Source organism: Halyomorpha halys, unplaced genomic scaffold, assembly GCF_000696795.3.
Source record: "Halyomorpha halys isolate HHAL.00 unplaced genomic scaffold, Hhal_1.1 Scaffold239.1, whole genome shotgun sequence".
In the NCBI taxonomy this organism is placed as follows: domain Eukaryota; kingdom Metazoa; phylum Arthropoda; class Insecta; order Hemiptera; family Pentatomidae; genus Halyomorpha; species Halyomorpha halys.
In genome coordinates, this window is record NW_027114928.1 from 423,157 (window position 1) to 441,730 (window position 18,574).

At 34.3% G+C, this 18,574-nt stretch overlaps 1 protein-coding gene across 3 annotated transcripts; it reads right to left on the reverse strand.

Annotated features, from left to right (window-relative positions):
* Nucleotides 1-1,733: 1,733 nt before the first annotated feature.
* On the reverse strand, nucleotides 1,734-14,638 carry LOC106680012 (cytosol aminopeptidase). 3 transcript variants are annotated; one of them, XM_014419468.3, is made up of 11 exons: nucleotides 14,395-14,638; nucleotides 10,606-10,727; nucleotides 9,916-10,096; nucleotides 8,770-8,918; nucleotides 6,640-6,742; nucleotides 4,509-4,689; nucleotides 3,874-4,023; nucleotides 3,603-3,794; nucleotides 3,361-3,510; nucleotides 3,179-3,255; nucleotides 1,734-2,044 (listed from the first exon to the last, which is right to left on the reverse strand). In XM_014419468.3, exons 1-11 carry the CDS (start codon nucleotides 14,476-14,478, stop codon nucleotides 1,868-1,870), a joined length of 1,566 nt encoding a protein of 521 aa, XP_014274954.1. In that variant the 5' UTR covers nucleotides 14,479-14,638; the 3' UTR covers nucleotides 1,734-1,867. The 3 variants fall into 3 exon arrangements, 1 of the variants encoding a protein (XP_014274954.1); XR_001343057.2 differs by having other exon boundaries at nucleotides 1,904-2,044; nucleotides 3,179-3,266; XR_001343056.2 differs by having other exon boundaries at nucleotides 1,904-2,044; nucleotides 3,179-3,284.
* Nucleotides 14,639-18,574: the final 3,936 nt, after the last annotated feature.

The following is an 18,574-nucleotide window of genomic DNA, read 5'->3' on the forward strand; positions in this document are numbered from 1 at the left end:
AGCCGATTGATTAGCAACAACTCATATTGCACTCAAAGGCCAGAAACGCAGAAAAGGTCTGGTTTCGAACTGTAATAACGACTAAAACACTCAACAAATGTCCAAACTATTAAACTATAAACGCAGACAGGGCTGCTGAGGACGCTATCAGGGCCACTAATTACCCGCAACTGCTCTAAAAAAACTAAGATGGTCGGTCCGTAAGTAGTTGACGCATTTTAGTAACAATGATTACCCCTAGCAACTGTCTCTATTACTCATTATTACATACAAATATAATTACACATTTTTCTTTTCAAATAACTAAATCTAAATAAAACAATACAAATAAAAATAAATGTAACTTAATTAAATACTAATAAAACTATATAACTAAAACTATAAAACTAAATACTAAAAATACTATTTACAATTATTTACAACGTAATTATATTATGGCGTTAACAAAGGTTGAGACTACTTGAATAATTGTTGTTATTGTTAATATTTCATCCAGCTGAATACTACAAAAATAATTATATTAACGAATGAGGAAAGTACAAATATAAAGATAATATGTAGACCTAGGAGAATCGGGGATGATTATTTGAACCCAGTTTTTCTCGAAATAATCTTTAAAGAGGCGGCTTATATTCTATTATAGAAAATATATATTTTTTTAAATAACTTTCAATTTACAATATCATTGTTATTTTTAATGATCTTTAATGATACTTCAATTATATTCGAAAGTTTTTTCATTATTTCATATCTGTAAAATATAATTTTTGACAGCTATCAAATTTAAAATAAACAGTGCATTTGTGTGGCAGCATATTTTATATCATGGTTCTCCTACTTTAAAAATGAATTGTACAACAATAAACTGGGATAGACGGCATCCATGGTACTTGAGGGTCTATTGATCATAGTATTATCCTACATGATAGATGCATGTCATGCTTGCCATTTATATGTAGATCTCAAAAAGTTTTCTTATTAAATATACATTTTCTTTATATTTCTGTTGTATTGACCTTTTTTTATTGTAAATTGTCTTATTTCTAAAGCCACTACTACACGATCCTGCGAACATCTTCCATGGCTGGACTCTTGAATGGGTGGAAACATTCTGAAGTTGTGTACTGGTTGAACCCATCTATTTCTTTCAAATTAACCCAAACCTATGCAAAAGTTTGGCAATGCTATTTTCGTCAATAGAAAATCTAGATTAAAACCAGATACAACCATTATCATTTATTAAACAACATCAAGGACATTATTGATGGACGACTATGAACTCTAGGAAGTAGAATTCTGTACAAAACGAATGAAATTACAATCATTCCAAAACAGTGTGCCAATAATCACAATAGATGCCTCTGGGTTTATCTATATCTTACAAACCAAGATGCATCTTTCAACATGAAGTACAATAGAATTCAATTGATGCATTCATTAAAAAACGTTTTACATAAATGCATTTCCAGTTATAATTTGTTATAACTTAAGAAATCCAACTTCATCTTCAATATCGAAGCCCAGACTAATCTATGCGATCCTGTAATTTTTATTACTAATATTGATTTATTTTATTTCACTTTTTCTTTTTCTTCAATTATTTTTTAATTTATGAAGTCAGTAAGTTATTTTATTAATTCTATAAGTATACGTTATTTTAATTGTTTTGTTTCTTTCATTCTTCGATTACCGTGTATAGGCTGTAGTGTAAATGTGATCAGTTTAATTAAGTAGTGTCTTTCATGTTGAATATTTAACAACAAGTTTTTATAAAAGAACTTTATTTGATTTTTCACTTTTCTTCCTCCTTGAGAGACCTCTCTGCCTCACGAGGGACGCTGGGTATTATTCTATCCTGGTTTTCTGTTCAGCAGGGCGAGGGTTTGTCCTGAGGACAGCTCATCTGGTAGAGAAACTGGATGATGGTTCTGGTCGGCCTCCCGGTCATCAGTCCCTGCCGCATGTAGGGGCTGTTTTCCCCAGCGTGGACGGTACCTGTACCGGTGATGTCCAAATGGACGAAGTCAACGCAAGGTGCGAACTCCTGGGCATTCATATTAGTGTTCAGTATGATTATTGATTTTATGAATGATTCCTTATATGCACTTAAAGATTTTAAGTCGTTCTGATACATTGTTTACAAAAAAAAGTTAATCGATTGCAAAAATAGTGTTCATTAGTAACTCTCTAATAACCCCTATAACGTTATAAGTATTACTAATTAATCCAAATCATGGAGTGTATTGTCGATTGAAAATTTGATGGATATTTATCAATTAATTAAATATTTTTATTAGTATCAATTATTAATTTGTATTTCGTACATAGCTTATTAATATTTATGTAACATAATTTAAAGCATTCTACTTAAAATATTTAAAAAAATTACATAAACGAATTTTAAAAACAAGTTTTATAAAATGATATGCAGGAAAAAAAACTTTATTTCCCCATAATTCTAAAAATATACATTTGCAGTATTGATTTTTTTATATTAACTGGAAAAGTAAAAAAAAAAAATACCTCAAAAACAAAATAAAATTCATTAAAACGGACCTTTATCACAATAGCAAAGATGAAGAGGACTTGACAAATTAAACAACATTTTATTTGTGTTAAAAAGTGCATGCTTTTGGAAAGAAACTCCTTTTTTTATTTTTTTTTTTTTTTATGCAGATATATTTATTTTGTCAATATTAAAATTTGATATCTGCTTAAGAAATGAGAAATTTTGCAAGCTCGAAAGAGAAAAAAGTTCCTTTGAACAAATTAGAAAAATAAATAGTAACTATAATCTGTACAGTACGTCTCTTGGTATTGGATTGTTCTTGAGTCAATATATTCAACTTCTACTGATGTTCTAATAAAATTTTACATTCGATTTTAGGAAAATAATATTTGAATATAGGACTATGTTAATATTTATTTTTTGAATATTTTGCATAGGAATCATGTACACATTGATCACAATTTCTTCCAGTGAGACTCATTTTTATTATTTTCAGTAATAAAACTTTCATTAATAAATAATTGTATTAACGTATTTCCAAATCGTATCGCCATTTAGTTACTGATCAATACGTTGATTACTTTGTAGCTAAACAATATCAATATGTTAAAATAATTATAAAATACACTAATTCATTTAAATTTAGCGAATTAGTAGTCATAGACTTACCCTAAGGAATGCAGCAGCAGTGCATGGATCCCCTCCAGGATAGAGCGCTGTGTTGGTCACATCTGCAAATCTGTGATCTGCCGAACATCTGTCGTTAATATTGTTCCTTGTTATATTGGAGTGTTAATAATATTTTTTATAAACGATTCATGTAATATGCTGGTTGGACGGATTTAACTTACTTGTCATATGCCGAGCATAAGCCTTCCAGAAGGGGAACCTCCAGACCCTGTCCCCCGTTTCTGCAGCAGCCCTGACGAGTTCCACCCAGACAGAGTTCGAAGTACTGAAGGCACCAGTTGCTGGGCTGCCTAGAGCTATTTTCATACCTCCTGTATTAATTGAGAAAATACGATATATGAAGAGATCTTGGTAAGGATAGTATTAAAAGGGTTAGGATGTTGTGTAGAAATGTTTTACTCACGGCTGAGGGTTGCAATATCAATAACGAGGCAGGGGTTGAAGATGGAAGAGAAGGACAAGGCATCCGCCAGGATGACCCTCCCCTCGTGGTCTGTCCTCTCGATGAGCACAGATTTTCCGCAGTGCGACATGATCACATCCCCTGGCTTCATCGCCATACCGCCCGGCATGTTCTCGCAAAGAGGAATCAGGGCTAAGTGATTTGAGATTTCAATACGTGTTAAAAACTATCAAAATTTATATTGGTATTTGTAAACAAAGAAAATAGTTACCGTTGACATTGACCGGTACACCTAGAGTGGCCAGGCCTTTCATGACAGCGACAACTACAGCAGCGCCTGCCATGTCTGCGCCGCCTATCTCGAACATAGGGACGCACTTGTTCAGGCACACTCCCCCACTATCGAATGTCACTCCTTTACCTGTCCAAAATTTAATAATCTACGTATATTATCTCATTGTATACTAACGAAAATTGATTCAGCTGTATAATCAAAATCAATCAATCCAAAAATTGGAATAACTTTCACAAAAAACATGGATAAATTTGTGCTTTATTTTTTGTTTACTTTCCTCCCTGACCTTTTCTGATATACGGTGGGATGGGAAGGGGTTTATTCCACAGACTACCATACTGTTCTAACCAGAGTGGGAAGCTCGAGTTCTCATTCAGTAGGGCCGCCTCGAAACAGAAGTCTACCCACCCCGGCCAGAATCAAACCTACACCGCTCCAGTTTTGAGATATCTAAGATGGCACATTAACACACTCAACAACAAGGGCCTCAATAAATTTATTTTTTTAAACAATGATAATTACCATATAATGAATTGTTATCACCTTTTTTTATCGTAGGTTTTAGAAAAATAACATACAGTTTAACCATAAGAATGTGGATGCATCCTTACCAATTAGGACCACAGGTTTGTCCCCTTCTCCACCTCCGCAGTAAGCGATGTCCAGTAATAGTGGTGCTTCACAAGAGCCTCGCGCCATACTCAGGAACCCGTTCAACTTCTTCGATTCTATCCATTCCTTGTCTCTTACTTCAACGTGGACTCCGCAGGGACAAAGGTTATCCAATGCTGCCTACATATCGGAAGGAAATCATTAGGCTCTAATGAGTTATTAATCCAATATTAAATACCTAAATCTAAAAGGTCGGCATTCTTATGGAACCGTTTGATAGAGGCAAATGCCATGTAAATACATGTTTCCTTTATAAGAATTTGTGAACTCGAACCCGGGACTGCTTTACAAACTCCGTAAATTCCTACCTCCTACATACTTTATCATCATTCGTCCCTTTCTCATTGATAGATTATTCCAAGTAAACCACAATGGTTCCTATTCATCCCTCTATTCTCAGTCCGCTGGTGAACCTCAAGGTTGTATCCTCGGGCCCATCCTATACACTGTCTATACACCTGACATTTCAACCAATCCTAACACTATCCTCACCATGTTTGCCGGTGACACAGGTGTGCTCGCAATTAATAATAACCCATTAATTGTATCCCAAACTCTCTAATCCCATACCACAGCCCTCGAAGAATGGTGTCGTAATTGGAGGATTAAGATAAATTTCAACAAATCCCATCATCCCTTCGTCGTAAACCTACCGACTGCCCTACAGTTTCATTTAATAATGTTACTCTTACTACATTTGGGCCAACGATTAAACTGGAATCCTCACACAAGACTGAAAAAACAGGAAACTGCACGTCGATTTCGACTATTACAGCAAGATTAAACTAGACAAACGGTCAAAACTTCCAACACATTACAAAAGACTGATCTACATGACTGTAATAAGGCCAATCTGCACGTATGGAGTTAAGCTTTGGGGCTCCACTAAACCTTCGAATTCCTCTCGTATCCAATCCTTACAATCCAAAATACTCCGTAAAATCCTCAATGCTCCTTACTTTGTCACAAATAAAATCATACATAAAGACCTTAATGTTCGCCATGTAACCGATCTAGCCCGAACCAAATATCGCTCCTTCCATTACAAACTCCATAACCACTCAAACACCCTAGTTTCTAACCTTGCATCCTCTTCCATTTCTGTCAATCCTCCGAGGTTCCTGAAAAGAAGATGGCCACGAGATCCGCTAATGTAAAATGTCATTAGAGTGCTACCAAAGGGTAGTTGCTCTACACGCCTGTAACACTCCATTTTAACTAAGATAAAATTTACAGAATATATTATATAATATACAGTTGTAAATTTCAATAAAGATTCAATAAAAAAACAACAGGGCAGTTGCTCAATTTCTAATGTTTATGTCTTTTTATTTAGTTCAATACTATGCCCAAATGGTATAAATTTATTATTTTGGAAGTGAAAACAAGAGTAAATGTTTTTCATATTCAATAGTTCTCCATTGTATTTATAATTTATTTTTGTATTGGTATAATTTTTTTTGCTGAAAATTTTTCCTATGTAATATTTATACATAGTTAACTTTTACCTTCTTAGTTATTCCATTGGAATTTTGAAGATAAATTTATAAATGAACGGAGGTCCGTGTGGTGGCCAGAAAAGTTTGCTCAAAATAGTAATACAACTGTTTATTATACAGCAACGTTTTACCCCACTTCATAAAGGCTAAATGTGTCAAGATACAAACGTTATAAAGTATGGTAGGACTACAATAGAGTGTTACATAAAAGGATATAATAATAAACAAAGTAAAATAAAATAATATAAATTTAAATGAATAGAAAAAAAAACATTAATAACAAGTATAGTCCTGAATATTATAATTGAAAATGTACCAAATTTAGGAAGATGCAGAGTCCGGAAAGATAAGAGATAAACTTAGGAAATGGTAGGGGACATAGGAGTCTTGACGTATAAATCTCATACAACTAAACTATTTATTATACACCGAAGTTGGTACACTTTTGAATAACCTTTTTCCACTGCCACATCTTCCACTAGGACAACTAATAATTGTCTAATATGTTAATATTATAAGTCGGTCAAAATCATAGACTTTACAATTATCTCCTGTTAATATTTACAATTACCTTAGCGAAATTCGCTGGAGTCATGATATTAGCCGGTGTTTCTTCGAGCTTGCGCGCAAGGTTCTGTGCTGCGGCTTTTTCGATACCACTATTCCACCCATCTCTATAAGAATAAAGAAAACGTAAATATTCAAATAAAATAAACATGAAGAAATTGTGTTTGGCCAAATGCGTGATATGCTCTATAAATGTAAATCCGAATTCTCATAACATGATAGGACGCTGATTTAGGGTTCAACCTCTAATAAAATTCCAATTGGTCTTGAGGTGTTTTTACACGATTCGAGTTGACTGTCACGGCGTTAGGTTGGACTGTCTACTGGCATGTTAATTATTCTATTATGCTCAGAAATATGTCAATGTAGCTAGACGGAAATAATAGCTGATTTGCTTATTATAACTTCAATTATGTAAAGAATAACCGGAGTAAACGTCGCAAATGTGTATATGATTGAAAGTTTAAAAAATTTAAAAAAGGATCTTAATTCCTAAGAGCTACTGTTACATATTTCTGAAGATACCTAAATTAATGAAATACCGTTGTGGTATCCCACCAGAAATAATTTCATAGAATTTCCTCTGTTTCATGTAATTTTTTGAATTTTAGTGTTACTCTACTCACGCGTCCTATTAGACTTTGACATGTTCCTTATGCACTGGCTCGACTAATTATTGAAAGACGCGCTAGTCCGGGAAGCTGAATATCTTCTCAGTGCCTCCAGATGTTTACATGAGGCAAGTATTGCGCACACATCCTGACCAGTATACTGGTATATCGAATCGTGTAACGTTTGATCCAAAGTTTATTGAATAAGAAGATATAATGTATGAAATAGAAGATTCATTGAAATCAAACTACATCCAAAATTGTATTTACATAATTAATTTAATCTGTGCTACTACAACCCATGGTTGGGGGTTCAGTACTTTGTAACGAAGTACTGTTACTAGACCAACGGTTGTGCAAGGAACTGATTCGGATAGAATCACGCTCGACCGCCAAATGTTTACCCAACTAAGGATACTCACTTTATGAGCCTGATGGACCCCGGAGGGCTCCCGAATCCAGAGGGCTGTCTTACGGATATAGTTGAAGAGAAAATAATTCTCTGCCACAGTAGGATTCGAACAGTGCCTTACCAATGAGCTACCCACGCCCACTATTTCATAATAGTCTTCATAGTTACATTCGTATGGTCCTCATATTTAGTAGTGGTTTCCAAGCGGTAGTACACGAGAACCTTAGGGCATGCCGCGGTAAGCATCCCATATTAAATTAGAAATAAATATTTTTTCTTCTTACTACAAGAAATTAATATACTTATTGTTACCTTAACAGATGTTTTAGTGTTAGTTGATAGGTTTCAAATGTTAAATTATTTGTTAAAGTGCCTGAAGAATGGTCTATTAAGAAACCTTATTAACAAATATTTTCCAATGGGGTTTTCTCTTTGTCCCAGGAGAGAGGGTGAGCCATTCGCGGTTCAATTTCTTGCTTAGTGGCCCGTAGGTTTATATGAGATAGGAATAACTTCTCTAAAATTTATATTAGGCATTAGAAACATAACACAATTATTGAAAAAAAATATATTGTAAAATTTGTACCGCCACAACCCAGGGGTTTAGTACTTTTTAAGGAAGTACTGTTACTAGACGTAGGGTTTTGCAAGGAGGTGATTTGCCCAGAATCACGCTCGACCGCCAGAATTTTACCCGACAAAAGTTGCCCAATTTATGAGACTGGGTGGATCCCAGGAGGGCTCCAGAACCCACAGGGCTGACTCACGGCTACGGTGTAACAACAATTTTCTGCCCAGCCGACTTCCTACCCGGGTTCTAGGAGTTACCACGGTGCCACCGCGCTCACAAACAAAAAAATATACCTTGTAATATTGTTATGAGATTTTTGTAATTATATTTTTGTTTTGATTGTTAAAATCTTACAGCTATTGATATGTAGAGATGGGTAACATTTATAATTAGCTATAGCTGAATGATGGATATTTCCATCAGAAATTTCTATCTTTGGTTATATCCATGGTTTTTGTAAATTGTTTTTACAATAAAAAAAAAAATTAATTGGGTTTGGAAAGTAATGTATTTGTAGTATGATAAAATAATATATATTACCTATCAGGATCATCATAGAGATCTATAAATGACTCTTGAGCCCAATTGATTTTATCCTTGAGGTCCTGGTAACGCCACACTGCAAGCGCAGCGCCCTCTGCAGCTGCCTCGCTGCAAGTGAACCCTTCCACCATTATCATCCCTATGTTCTGTTGGGATTATTTTATTTCAATATTGGTTTAATACTTCGATAAAATATGTTTCTTATATTTATACTATAATAAGCTTTGTTTTTTTTTTTCCAAAGGCGGTAAACTTCAGGCTTTCTCATTCAACTGACATATAAGCAATATGTTTGAAACATTCAGCCCATACAGTTTCGTTGATGATTTATAAATAACGAGAATTTCCAGATTCCAATTTTTAACAAAAACTTATTTCAAAAAATATGTCTATCGGTTTGATCTTAGCTAAAACCTCTATTCAGCAACACTCGAGCGCAGTCTCTACTAATACATTTTTTGCACTCATTGTTCAAAGTTTCCGTGTTTGATAATTTCAGATTTTGCAATCGGTTTTCTGTGGAAAAGAGTAGTTTTATGATAATTTAGCAGAGGATTAATGTTGCAAACAATCAAAATAATGAATTACTGCAAGGTCATTGCGAGTGTGGTCCCCCAACTCCTCTACACTTAACCTGCCATCGTGAGTTATAAAAACATTCCCGGTTTATATATTGTAAGATTGTAAGCAGGTGTCGGCTTAGGAGTAACAGGGATATCTGTATCCCAGCGTTCTCACTCCTACCACAATACCTGTATCGAAGCTAGTAGAGGCTATGAAAGAGTGCATAGGCTGCAGATACGAAGGACATTGCTAGGCCTCCAAAGCATTAATTTATTAAACTAGAATATTAATGTATTTTTCGTTGTCGAGTTTGAACATATTGTGTGAGCACAACTGGTTTTAAAAAAATAATAGCTCAAAGACCGATTCGAATCATAAATGAGCCGAGCTTAAACTGTTTATAAAAACTAATATTCCACTTAAGAAATGCAACATTTTGCTGCATTGTAATGAGTTAGTGAAAGCTTATTATGTTTTTCTGCCTTTAATAAGAATTGTATGCTTACCATTTCATATCTTCAGCATTAAGTTTCAATAATCTAATTTTTTCATTGTTGGGACGAAAATATGACAACTCACCTGATTCTGAAGGGCTCTGGCACCAACTCCGGCGGCGACCCTGATGTTCTCTTTGCATTCTTCTAGGCATTCTGCTTCGTTGTATCCTGCGTCCTCTGGACCGAGACCTGCTACTGCCAAGGCATGATACTCCGAAGAAAGGTTAGAGACTATTTGAACGCCTCCTTGTTTCAAATTTGATCTGAAATTCTTTTTTTTTTTTAATAACTTTATTGAAATTTACAACTGTATATAAAATGGAGTGTTACAGACGTGTAGATCAACTACCCGCTGGTAGCACTCTAATAACATTTTACATTAGCTGGTCTCGTGGCCATCTTCTTTTCAGGCGCCTCGGTGGATTGTCGGGAATGGAAGAGGATGCAAGGTTAGAAACTAAGGGGTTTGAGTGAAAATAAATTTAAATTTTATTCATATTCCACTGATTTATTTCAAATATCTTTTGTGTCTACGATCTATATAACATAGTATTAGTTAATATTTCGTGATGTTATTGCGTTGGATTTGGAAAATCTTTAAACATGTTTGCTAGAACATTCGGAAGTTATATTTATTAAAATGATTTGTTCCCTGAATCCTTGTAAGCAACTGCTACATCTATACCACTTCTAAGATAGCAATATTAAAATTAATACGAATATGTAGTTATTATTTTTTCTATTTTTTTATTTTAATTCGAAATATACTTACCCTTTGAGTACTGATACTATCTTGCCGCCACATTCTTCATCAACTTTGCATCCCGTAGCTGTCAGTTTGAATTCGCCGGTGGGAGAACAACTGTTCTCGTATGCCCCTACCACCATACCTTTCTAGAACAAACATTTTAATTTATAAATATAAAATATTCAACAAAATATAATACAAACAAAAATATAAAATATCGTTGCAGCGTTCATTTTTAACCAACTTACACAGCATCATGCAAGAGTGGTTGGTAAATGGCAATGCGGTTCAAAAAAACGTGAAACCGTAGATCAGATTTATGATAGGTAGTGAATTCATATGATAGTTTAGGATTGCTTATAATAGAACCAACATATCCATGATTTATGAAGCCGTAAAAGCAATACTCATTGCTATTTAATGAGCAAAAAACTGTCTAAGAAAAAGAATCGATTATGACATAGAAACGTCTTGCCGAGGTGGAAACCCAGAAGCTGAATGGAAAAGGGAACAAATATGGACACATTTCTTTGATTGATTACATATATTGATTAACTTGGTATTTCTACGTGTTTTGTGCTACTTTTAAAAGGAAAGAAAGAAGCACTGATTTTACGTTAAACGTTAAAACACAATAAAAACTGTCTTAGAAGGAACAAGGCATTACCAGCCTATGGTTGCTACTTGCCCAATTTGTTCGAAAATTCTGAATTAGCGTCTGACCCATAAACTAGGGTATCTTCTAACGCGTATAAAATACTAATTCTGTGTCTGAGGAAGTGAAAAGATGACATGAACTATCACGAAGTTAGACATGTAAGTCGGAGTAACTTATACATTGCTAATGTTTGCATCCAGAAAACCCTGTGAGGCTTGTTCTAGGTTATGGAGGGAAAACATGGATTTTGAACGTTATTTACTAATGTCTATGAGGTGCTATACAACTGTATTGGCTGAGTTGGTATGACCATACTAGAGTGAGATGGGTATTGGATGTACTTTCGCCTTTCTTCTTCTTCTTTCATGGCGTCGTAAATCTTAGGATATCAGGAAATTCTACAATCAATTCCGTTAGTTAACTATGTTGACTTCTGCTGGCGTCCAATTATGAACACCCAAGATGGATCTCGCATAGGTCGACTCAATATCCATCCATCTCAAAAGGATCTTGGTTCAGTATCTTCTGAGGTATGATTTGAGGTCTGATTTGATGTCATCTTTCCAGTATGTCCGCCCATTAGAGCCGTCCAACGTTGATCATTTTTACTATTTCAAGGTTCACACACAATTCCCCAAAAAACTAACTATGTGTAGATTCGGCCCTACTTCACCATTTCTTTGCTAAAGGTCAAATATTATTCTTAACATGCGGCGTTGAATTTAAAAGAGATGGGCTTCTCTTGCTATTGTTACCACCCAACTCTCTGATTCATAAGTTTACATGGTTCTGATAGTTTTCTTGTAGATGTTTATCACCGTTAATCTATTTTTTATTTAAAGAGGAGATCTATTTTTTAAATGGTTATGAAGTTCAGGGTAGCATTTTTGGCTGCTAGAACCTTCTCAGAATCTGTACTTCTGTGTCATTATTAGAGTTCAAATGTGATTCAGGCTCCAAATTTCCTAAATATGTTATACCCAATCAGCAAGAGGTCTTAGGCAACTTCATGAGTTCCTGCAACGTACTTTTTTCGTTTCATTCAATGCGTTGGTTTCCTGTTTATTGAATCTCAAGAAATACCTTGCTCATATTATAACCCCAAACCTGTTTTTGATAATAACCATACTGTCTGCGGAACCCAGAATAATTGCAGCTTTATCGGACTTGTAATTCCTGATTTCTTTATTGCATATGCCATAGCCATGTTGATGACATTATGACAGCTATTTGTTTGTATAAATGGTCTGAAAGTATTACCTTTAACAATTCTATCATAACTACCTATATGTCTGGAGTATAACTTTGCTTGACTTTCCCATTAAAAGCAATGGCCTCTTCAAATCATCTGCAACAGCATCTTATGCTTTCTCCAAAATGTTCTACACTGAGGAAATCTCTACTTTTGTAATCTCCCTCTCATGAAGCTTTAACCTAAACTTTCTAGTTCAGCCCGATATTATGTTCTGCGGAGGAAAGATAGTTTAGGTAAATTATACTTGAAAACGCTTTTTTATAGCAAGTTGATTAGGAAATGCTGCGCTAATTATGACATGTTTACCCATTTCCATTTTTGTATAATGTACATGTTATTGTTTTGTAACAACCGACGCTTATTTCTTTAGTGTGTCATATGTTCATCACTATATTATAGAGGAACCTATTTAAGAATCTTCTCCACCATACGCCAATAGATCGTCCGGAAGCTCATCCTTCCTAGGAGCCTTATTGCTTTTTAAATGCTTGTCTTCTCAACATCTCCAGATTCAGACTATCCTAACTCACCTTGTCGTATCTCTAACTCCCGCCTATTCTCCTCCTCCCGTCGTTCCCATGAGAGTATTTAAATATTTGTTTCACGGCCCAAGGACTTGCTTGTTCTTTTTAACCAGGTTCACTCAGCTTCCCAGGGGAACCGACCTATACTTGATGATTGTTACTTGATTCATTCCCCATTGGAGCAAAGGGAACGAAGGTTGCCCCAGGGGAAAAGAAGATATGTGGCAGACGATCACAAAGAACAAACTCCAATGGCAGCATATGTTAAAGCAGGCCAAAGACCACAGTAATCTATTGTGTCAAGGTAGCCAGATGGTCTCTTGGCATCAATAGAGATATTTGTAAAAAACAGCTATGATTATCAGAAGCCATGAAAAGGAATAGGCTATATAGGTATGCTATGTTAATTGGAGGAGTGAGGACATGTATATGAGGAGAGGAATCAGGAAAGAATCCTCACCAACAGTGAAAATAGAGTGAACTTGTTGCCAAAGCAGGAAGAAGTGGCAAAGTGGAAGAAGTGGCAAAGTGGAAGAAGAAAAGCGACTGGAGGACAGAGCGCCGCGCCAGCACATGTTGAAGAAGAAGGGCCACCGAGTTCTGCTGTGTAAGAAGCAGTAAAAGGACAGTTCGCATGATGTTATTTTTTTCTGAAAATTAATATTGCATATTTAATTTTTAATAATTACTATATTGTATTTGTTATCATCGCGTCAAACGAAAGAAGAATTGTTGCAGAAGCAGGGATTTGAAGATCCATAAAAAGGAAACTGTATATACATCTTGAGAAGAAAATTCCATTAAAGTGGGAGAGTCGGAACATTAGGAAGGGATTATCGTACACTATCAAGGTGCAAGGAAACAAGAGGGAAGTAACTAATTTTTCTATTGTAACCCTAAGTTGAACTACAAGAGTGAAAGAGCAGCTGTAGGCCAAGGAGGTAATAAATGGATTAACATGAAGTGGACATTATATTCCTGGAATAAGTTAAATCTTGCTTTCTTATAGAAATAACCTGTTATTAAAATGCACTCCTTGCTAGCGCTGTATCATTTATTTTCAAGGTGGCTACAAATGGTCATACATGCTTGAGTGTTTGTAGCTACTTTTAGAAGAAACACCGTGGAGATTCTTACCATATCTTTGTCTAAATATTTGTTCTAACTAAAACATATTTTTGGGAAGTCCTAAGGTGTTTCCCAAAAACCTCTAAAGGTAGCTAAACGCTCAAGCCACCTGCAAGGACCGAACCTTTTTGGGAGATACCTCATCTTTTATTGTTTAACAGAATCTTTTAATTATTGTACCTGAAGGTTTATATTTTATATATTGGACATTTGCAAATTTCAACCAGTATAAATATTATGTAGCTCACCCTCACATCTCCTTTGCACACATCTGCTAATTTTCTCACGATAGTCCTGTAGATTATTGGGACCCGGAGATAGTTCGTTCTCATAATCTAAAGATCGGTAATCCGCAACCATTCGATGGGGGTTATATCAATTTTTATATTATCTGGCGTATTAAAATGATACATCTATAAAACTAGTTATGAAAATTATCTCATTATTCTTCGTATCTAAATATTCTAACCTAAAAATATTGTAACATTAACAGATGCTTTTTTATTATTTATTTGAGGTTGAAAAAAAAATTGCCACATCTCACTTTTTCTCCACATTTTGAGGCTTTATATTACCTTTTAAATAAAATTTATTTTTAAAAATAAACCTGCAACAATATTATTGAATAGTGTCAACAATTGTTTTAAATTTAAAAACTTGGATTAAAAAAAAATTAAATGTCTTAGTTTCAATTACTAACCAATGAGAAACATATCGTGATCCTAAAACTAAGATTCGACGATGACTGTGATAGTGATAATAAGAGCTGTCACACCCATCATATATACTATTATTTGCTATCGTGATAGTACTGTCAAACTGTCAGGATTTGCTTGAAAGTTGGTCCTACTAACAACTCTCTGCGCATGCCAGAAATCCTCCTGTTGCAACTTATCATCCATTTACACCAGCCTTATATCTGTTTTTAGGAGCAACAACGTTGCAAAATAACAACCAATGTCCAAATTCCATCTTCTGAGAAAGATAGAATTGAAAATGAAATTGAATAAAAAATTTAAGGTTTTCAAAAAAGAGAATAGGTACATGGTTCTTGATTTTTCAGGTAAAAGTTATCATTTGGCAATCAACGTTATTACGTAAAAAGCTAGAAACCTAAAGATATCGGTTGTTCCAAACCACAATTTTATTTTCATTTTCCCCCCTTTTTATTAGTCTTAATTTTGTTTTCATTATTTTTATGTACATCTCTAAATAATTTCTTTTTTCTTTCAACATACTTCTTTTTTTTCCTTCACAAATTATAAGATGCAATTAAAATTAACAGTATAAATAATAAAAATTTTAAATAGAGTAACAATATATAGATATTAGTACATAAAAATCTAACATGGTCATGCACTGTCAGATATTTTGCAATCATATTAAATTAAAATCTTAAAACATACAGATTTATTTATTATTTACTTTATTACATATGTTTTACTACAGGAAGCATACTAGCTAATAAAACAACTCTCATAATCAAAATGGAGCTTGGTAACTAAAATGATACTCATTTACCTGATAAATACACCTTGAAACAGAGTTGGAGTAATGAAATAAAATATATTATACTCTATTAAATATTTGTTGTAAGCAAGATTTGTACAGAAGAACGACATTTGATTTGGGAGATATGGACGGAAGATTAGACAAGAGCAGCAATATGTCCTATACACAAGAAAGGAGACAAGCTGATATGCGATAATTATAGAGGTATTGCTCTACTAAGCACAACCTACAAAATACTGCAAGTGCTTCTACATAAAAGAGTGTTCGATTTCATGGAAAATATTATAGGAGAATACCAGAGAAGGTTCCGGCCCGGTAGATCGACAGTTGACCAAGATATTCACCCTGAGGTAGGCAATCGAAAAGTGCTATGAGTATAACATAGACTTACATCTGCTATTCGTGGACTTCAAACAAGCGTATGACAGTGTGGACAGAAAGGAACTTTTTAAAGCCATGGTAAAGGTAGGCATACCGAAAAAAAACTAGTTAGGTTGGTAAAAAAGACACTAATGAACACTACCTGCCAATGTAAGCTTGAAAATTCGCTGTTCCAGGAATTTTCTGTGGGGAATGGCTTGAGACAGGGGATCCTCTGGCTCTTCTTCTATTTAATATAACATTAGAATTAGCTATCCGTTCAATCAGAACTAATCCAGGAGGGACCATTTGCAATAGACTGTCTCATTATTTTATATTCATATTCATTATTAGCATATGCAGATGATGTAGTCATTGCCGCCGCAAGAACCCGGGCGGCATTAAAGTGGCACCAGTGCCGTTCACTAAAAGAGCAAGAATAAGATGGTTAGAACACGTTGAGGGGATGGCTGATGAAAGGATACCGAAAAAATATGGTTTCTGGCAAACTAAATGGAAAACGGAAAAGAGGACATCCCCCGAATCAGATGGCTGGACGATGTGGAGGATTTGAAGCTCTTGAAGCTTGGCAGATGGAAGAAGAAAGTAAGAGACAGTGTAGATTGGTTGGCTGTTGTGGAGGGGACCCGGATTCTTGCAAGACCGTAGTGCCATAATAATAATATAATATGAAACATTTATTAAACAAACAAACAATCAAATTATTTAAAACAATAAGCTAATTATGAATCCTTATAATAATATCCATTGATAAGCCCTTCTATGAATATTTATGAAATATTTATTTTGTACAAATAAAGTAAACATAACAATATTTACTAATTGTAAACAAATTGTTTTTAATATTACATTAAACCCAAAAAAAAACTTTTATAAAGATTTCATTTTTATCAGTTATCTTTTGGAATATTAGTTTTTCCGAATGCTAATTAAACTATACTTATAAATTGGCCATTAGTATAAATTCTTAACGTATTGGTTAACCATTAATTTATAATTTAAATTTTACTTTGCAAATCTTAATTCTCTTCCATTATTAAGCGTTTTTAAAATATTCAGAAAATTGCTATTGTGAAATTTGATTATGAGTGTATTTATTGTTTAAATGCTGTCTCGAGTCTGTGGGAGGTCTTCTTAATGTAATGTCTTTTAATGCTCTGGAAGGCATATCATATGGAGGAGATGATTTTGCGCAAGGGTCCTCCTGTTTTTGGAGTGTTCTGACCGCCGAGAATGAAGTATTATATATCTTTGATATTTTGGAGGTAGATTTTTTTTCAGGAACTCGATTAGTGGTCGAATGTGAAGTAGACTTTTTCTAATTTATTTTATTTTTAATTATTGGAGGGATTACCTCTTAGAGTTTTTTAATACCTTATACTCCGGAGTTGCACCTGGTGATCAATGTGGTCCTTAATATTACTATAACTGTTTAAATGTCACGATTTTTACCTATAACTATTTATATCATCCTTATTATAATAAGGCTATCGTAAATTTATTGCTATTATTATACTGAAAATGACATTAGCCATTGTCAGATGGGCCTAATATAAACCTATAATTAACCCTAAAAAAGTAATAAATATAAAATTATAACATAGTAGAAGTAAATTTATGTAATCAATGTATAAATATAATTGGCCATATATAATTAAGCCTTTGTTTCATCCCTGATTTAATGAAGATAAAATGCTTTCTTAAGAGGTTTTACTTATATCGAACTAATTTCATTCGAATTTATATCTGCGAATGTATTCCCCTGATTTCCTATATATTATCTCCGAACACTCACTCTCTTGCTATTGCACAAAAGCAAGTTAGTTGACTATTCCATATTTTCAATGGTGCTGTAATGGCAGAGCTAGGCAAACATATGGTGAGATAAATCCTGGCCCACATCCCCTAACAAGAGGGACCTGCTGTATGAAATAATCCCCTCCTTTACAAGGCCTTATGTGTGGGTGGCAGGGCTGGGTCCCAGCCGCTCATTACTATCCACGCTCCTACGCGCCCAAAAGGCTCACTGGCTGAGGGTAATTTTACGTCTTATAAGATTGTGTACTAATGTACATTCTTGAAAAAAAAAATCATGAACTTTACCCCGTAAAGATTTTATTATTATTTTTATTGTCACAAAATATTAGATTGTCGTTTTTAATGTAAATGAAGCTAGGACAAAAAAAAAAAAAATAATAACACTGAGGTTCAACCAATTTTAGAAATTGTTTTAAGGTAATTTATACTAACTTGTCTTTATACATTCCACTTTTCGATTTTTAGGAAATATTCTGAAAAGAAATTTCAGTTCATTATTGATGTGCGAAATCTTTTGATTAGGACCCCGAATTCTAGGGCAAGTAATATACTTTGTTTATTAACCCAGTTTAACTAGACTAGAAAAGTTGAGATTTATTCTCAAATTCTTGCATCAAACCGATAACCACTTATGGCCAAGCTTGGGTGCCAATGAAATGGTCAGGTATTTTCCACGTTAGCCCAATTAAAAGGCAGCAAAAATAAATATTATAAAAT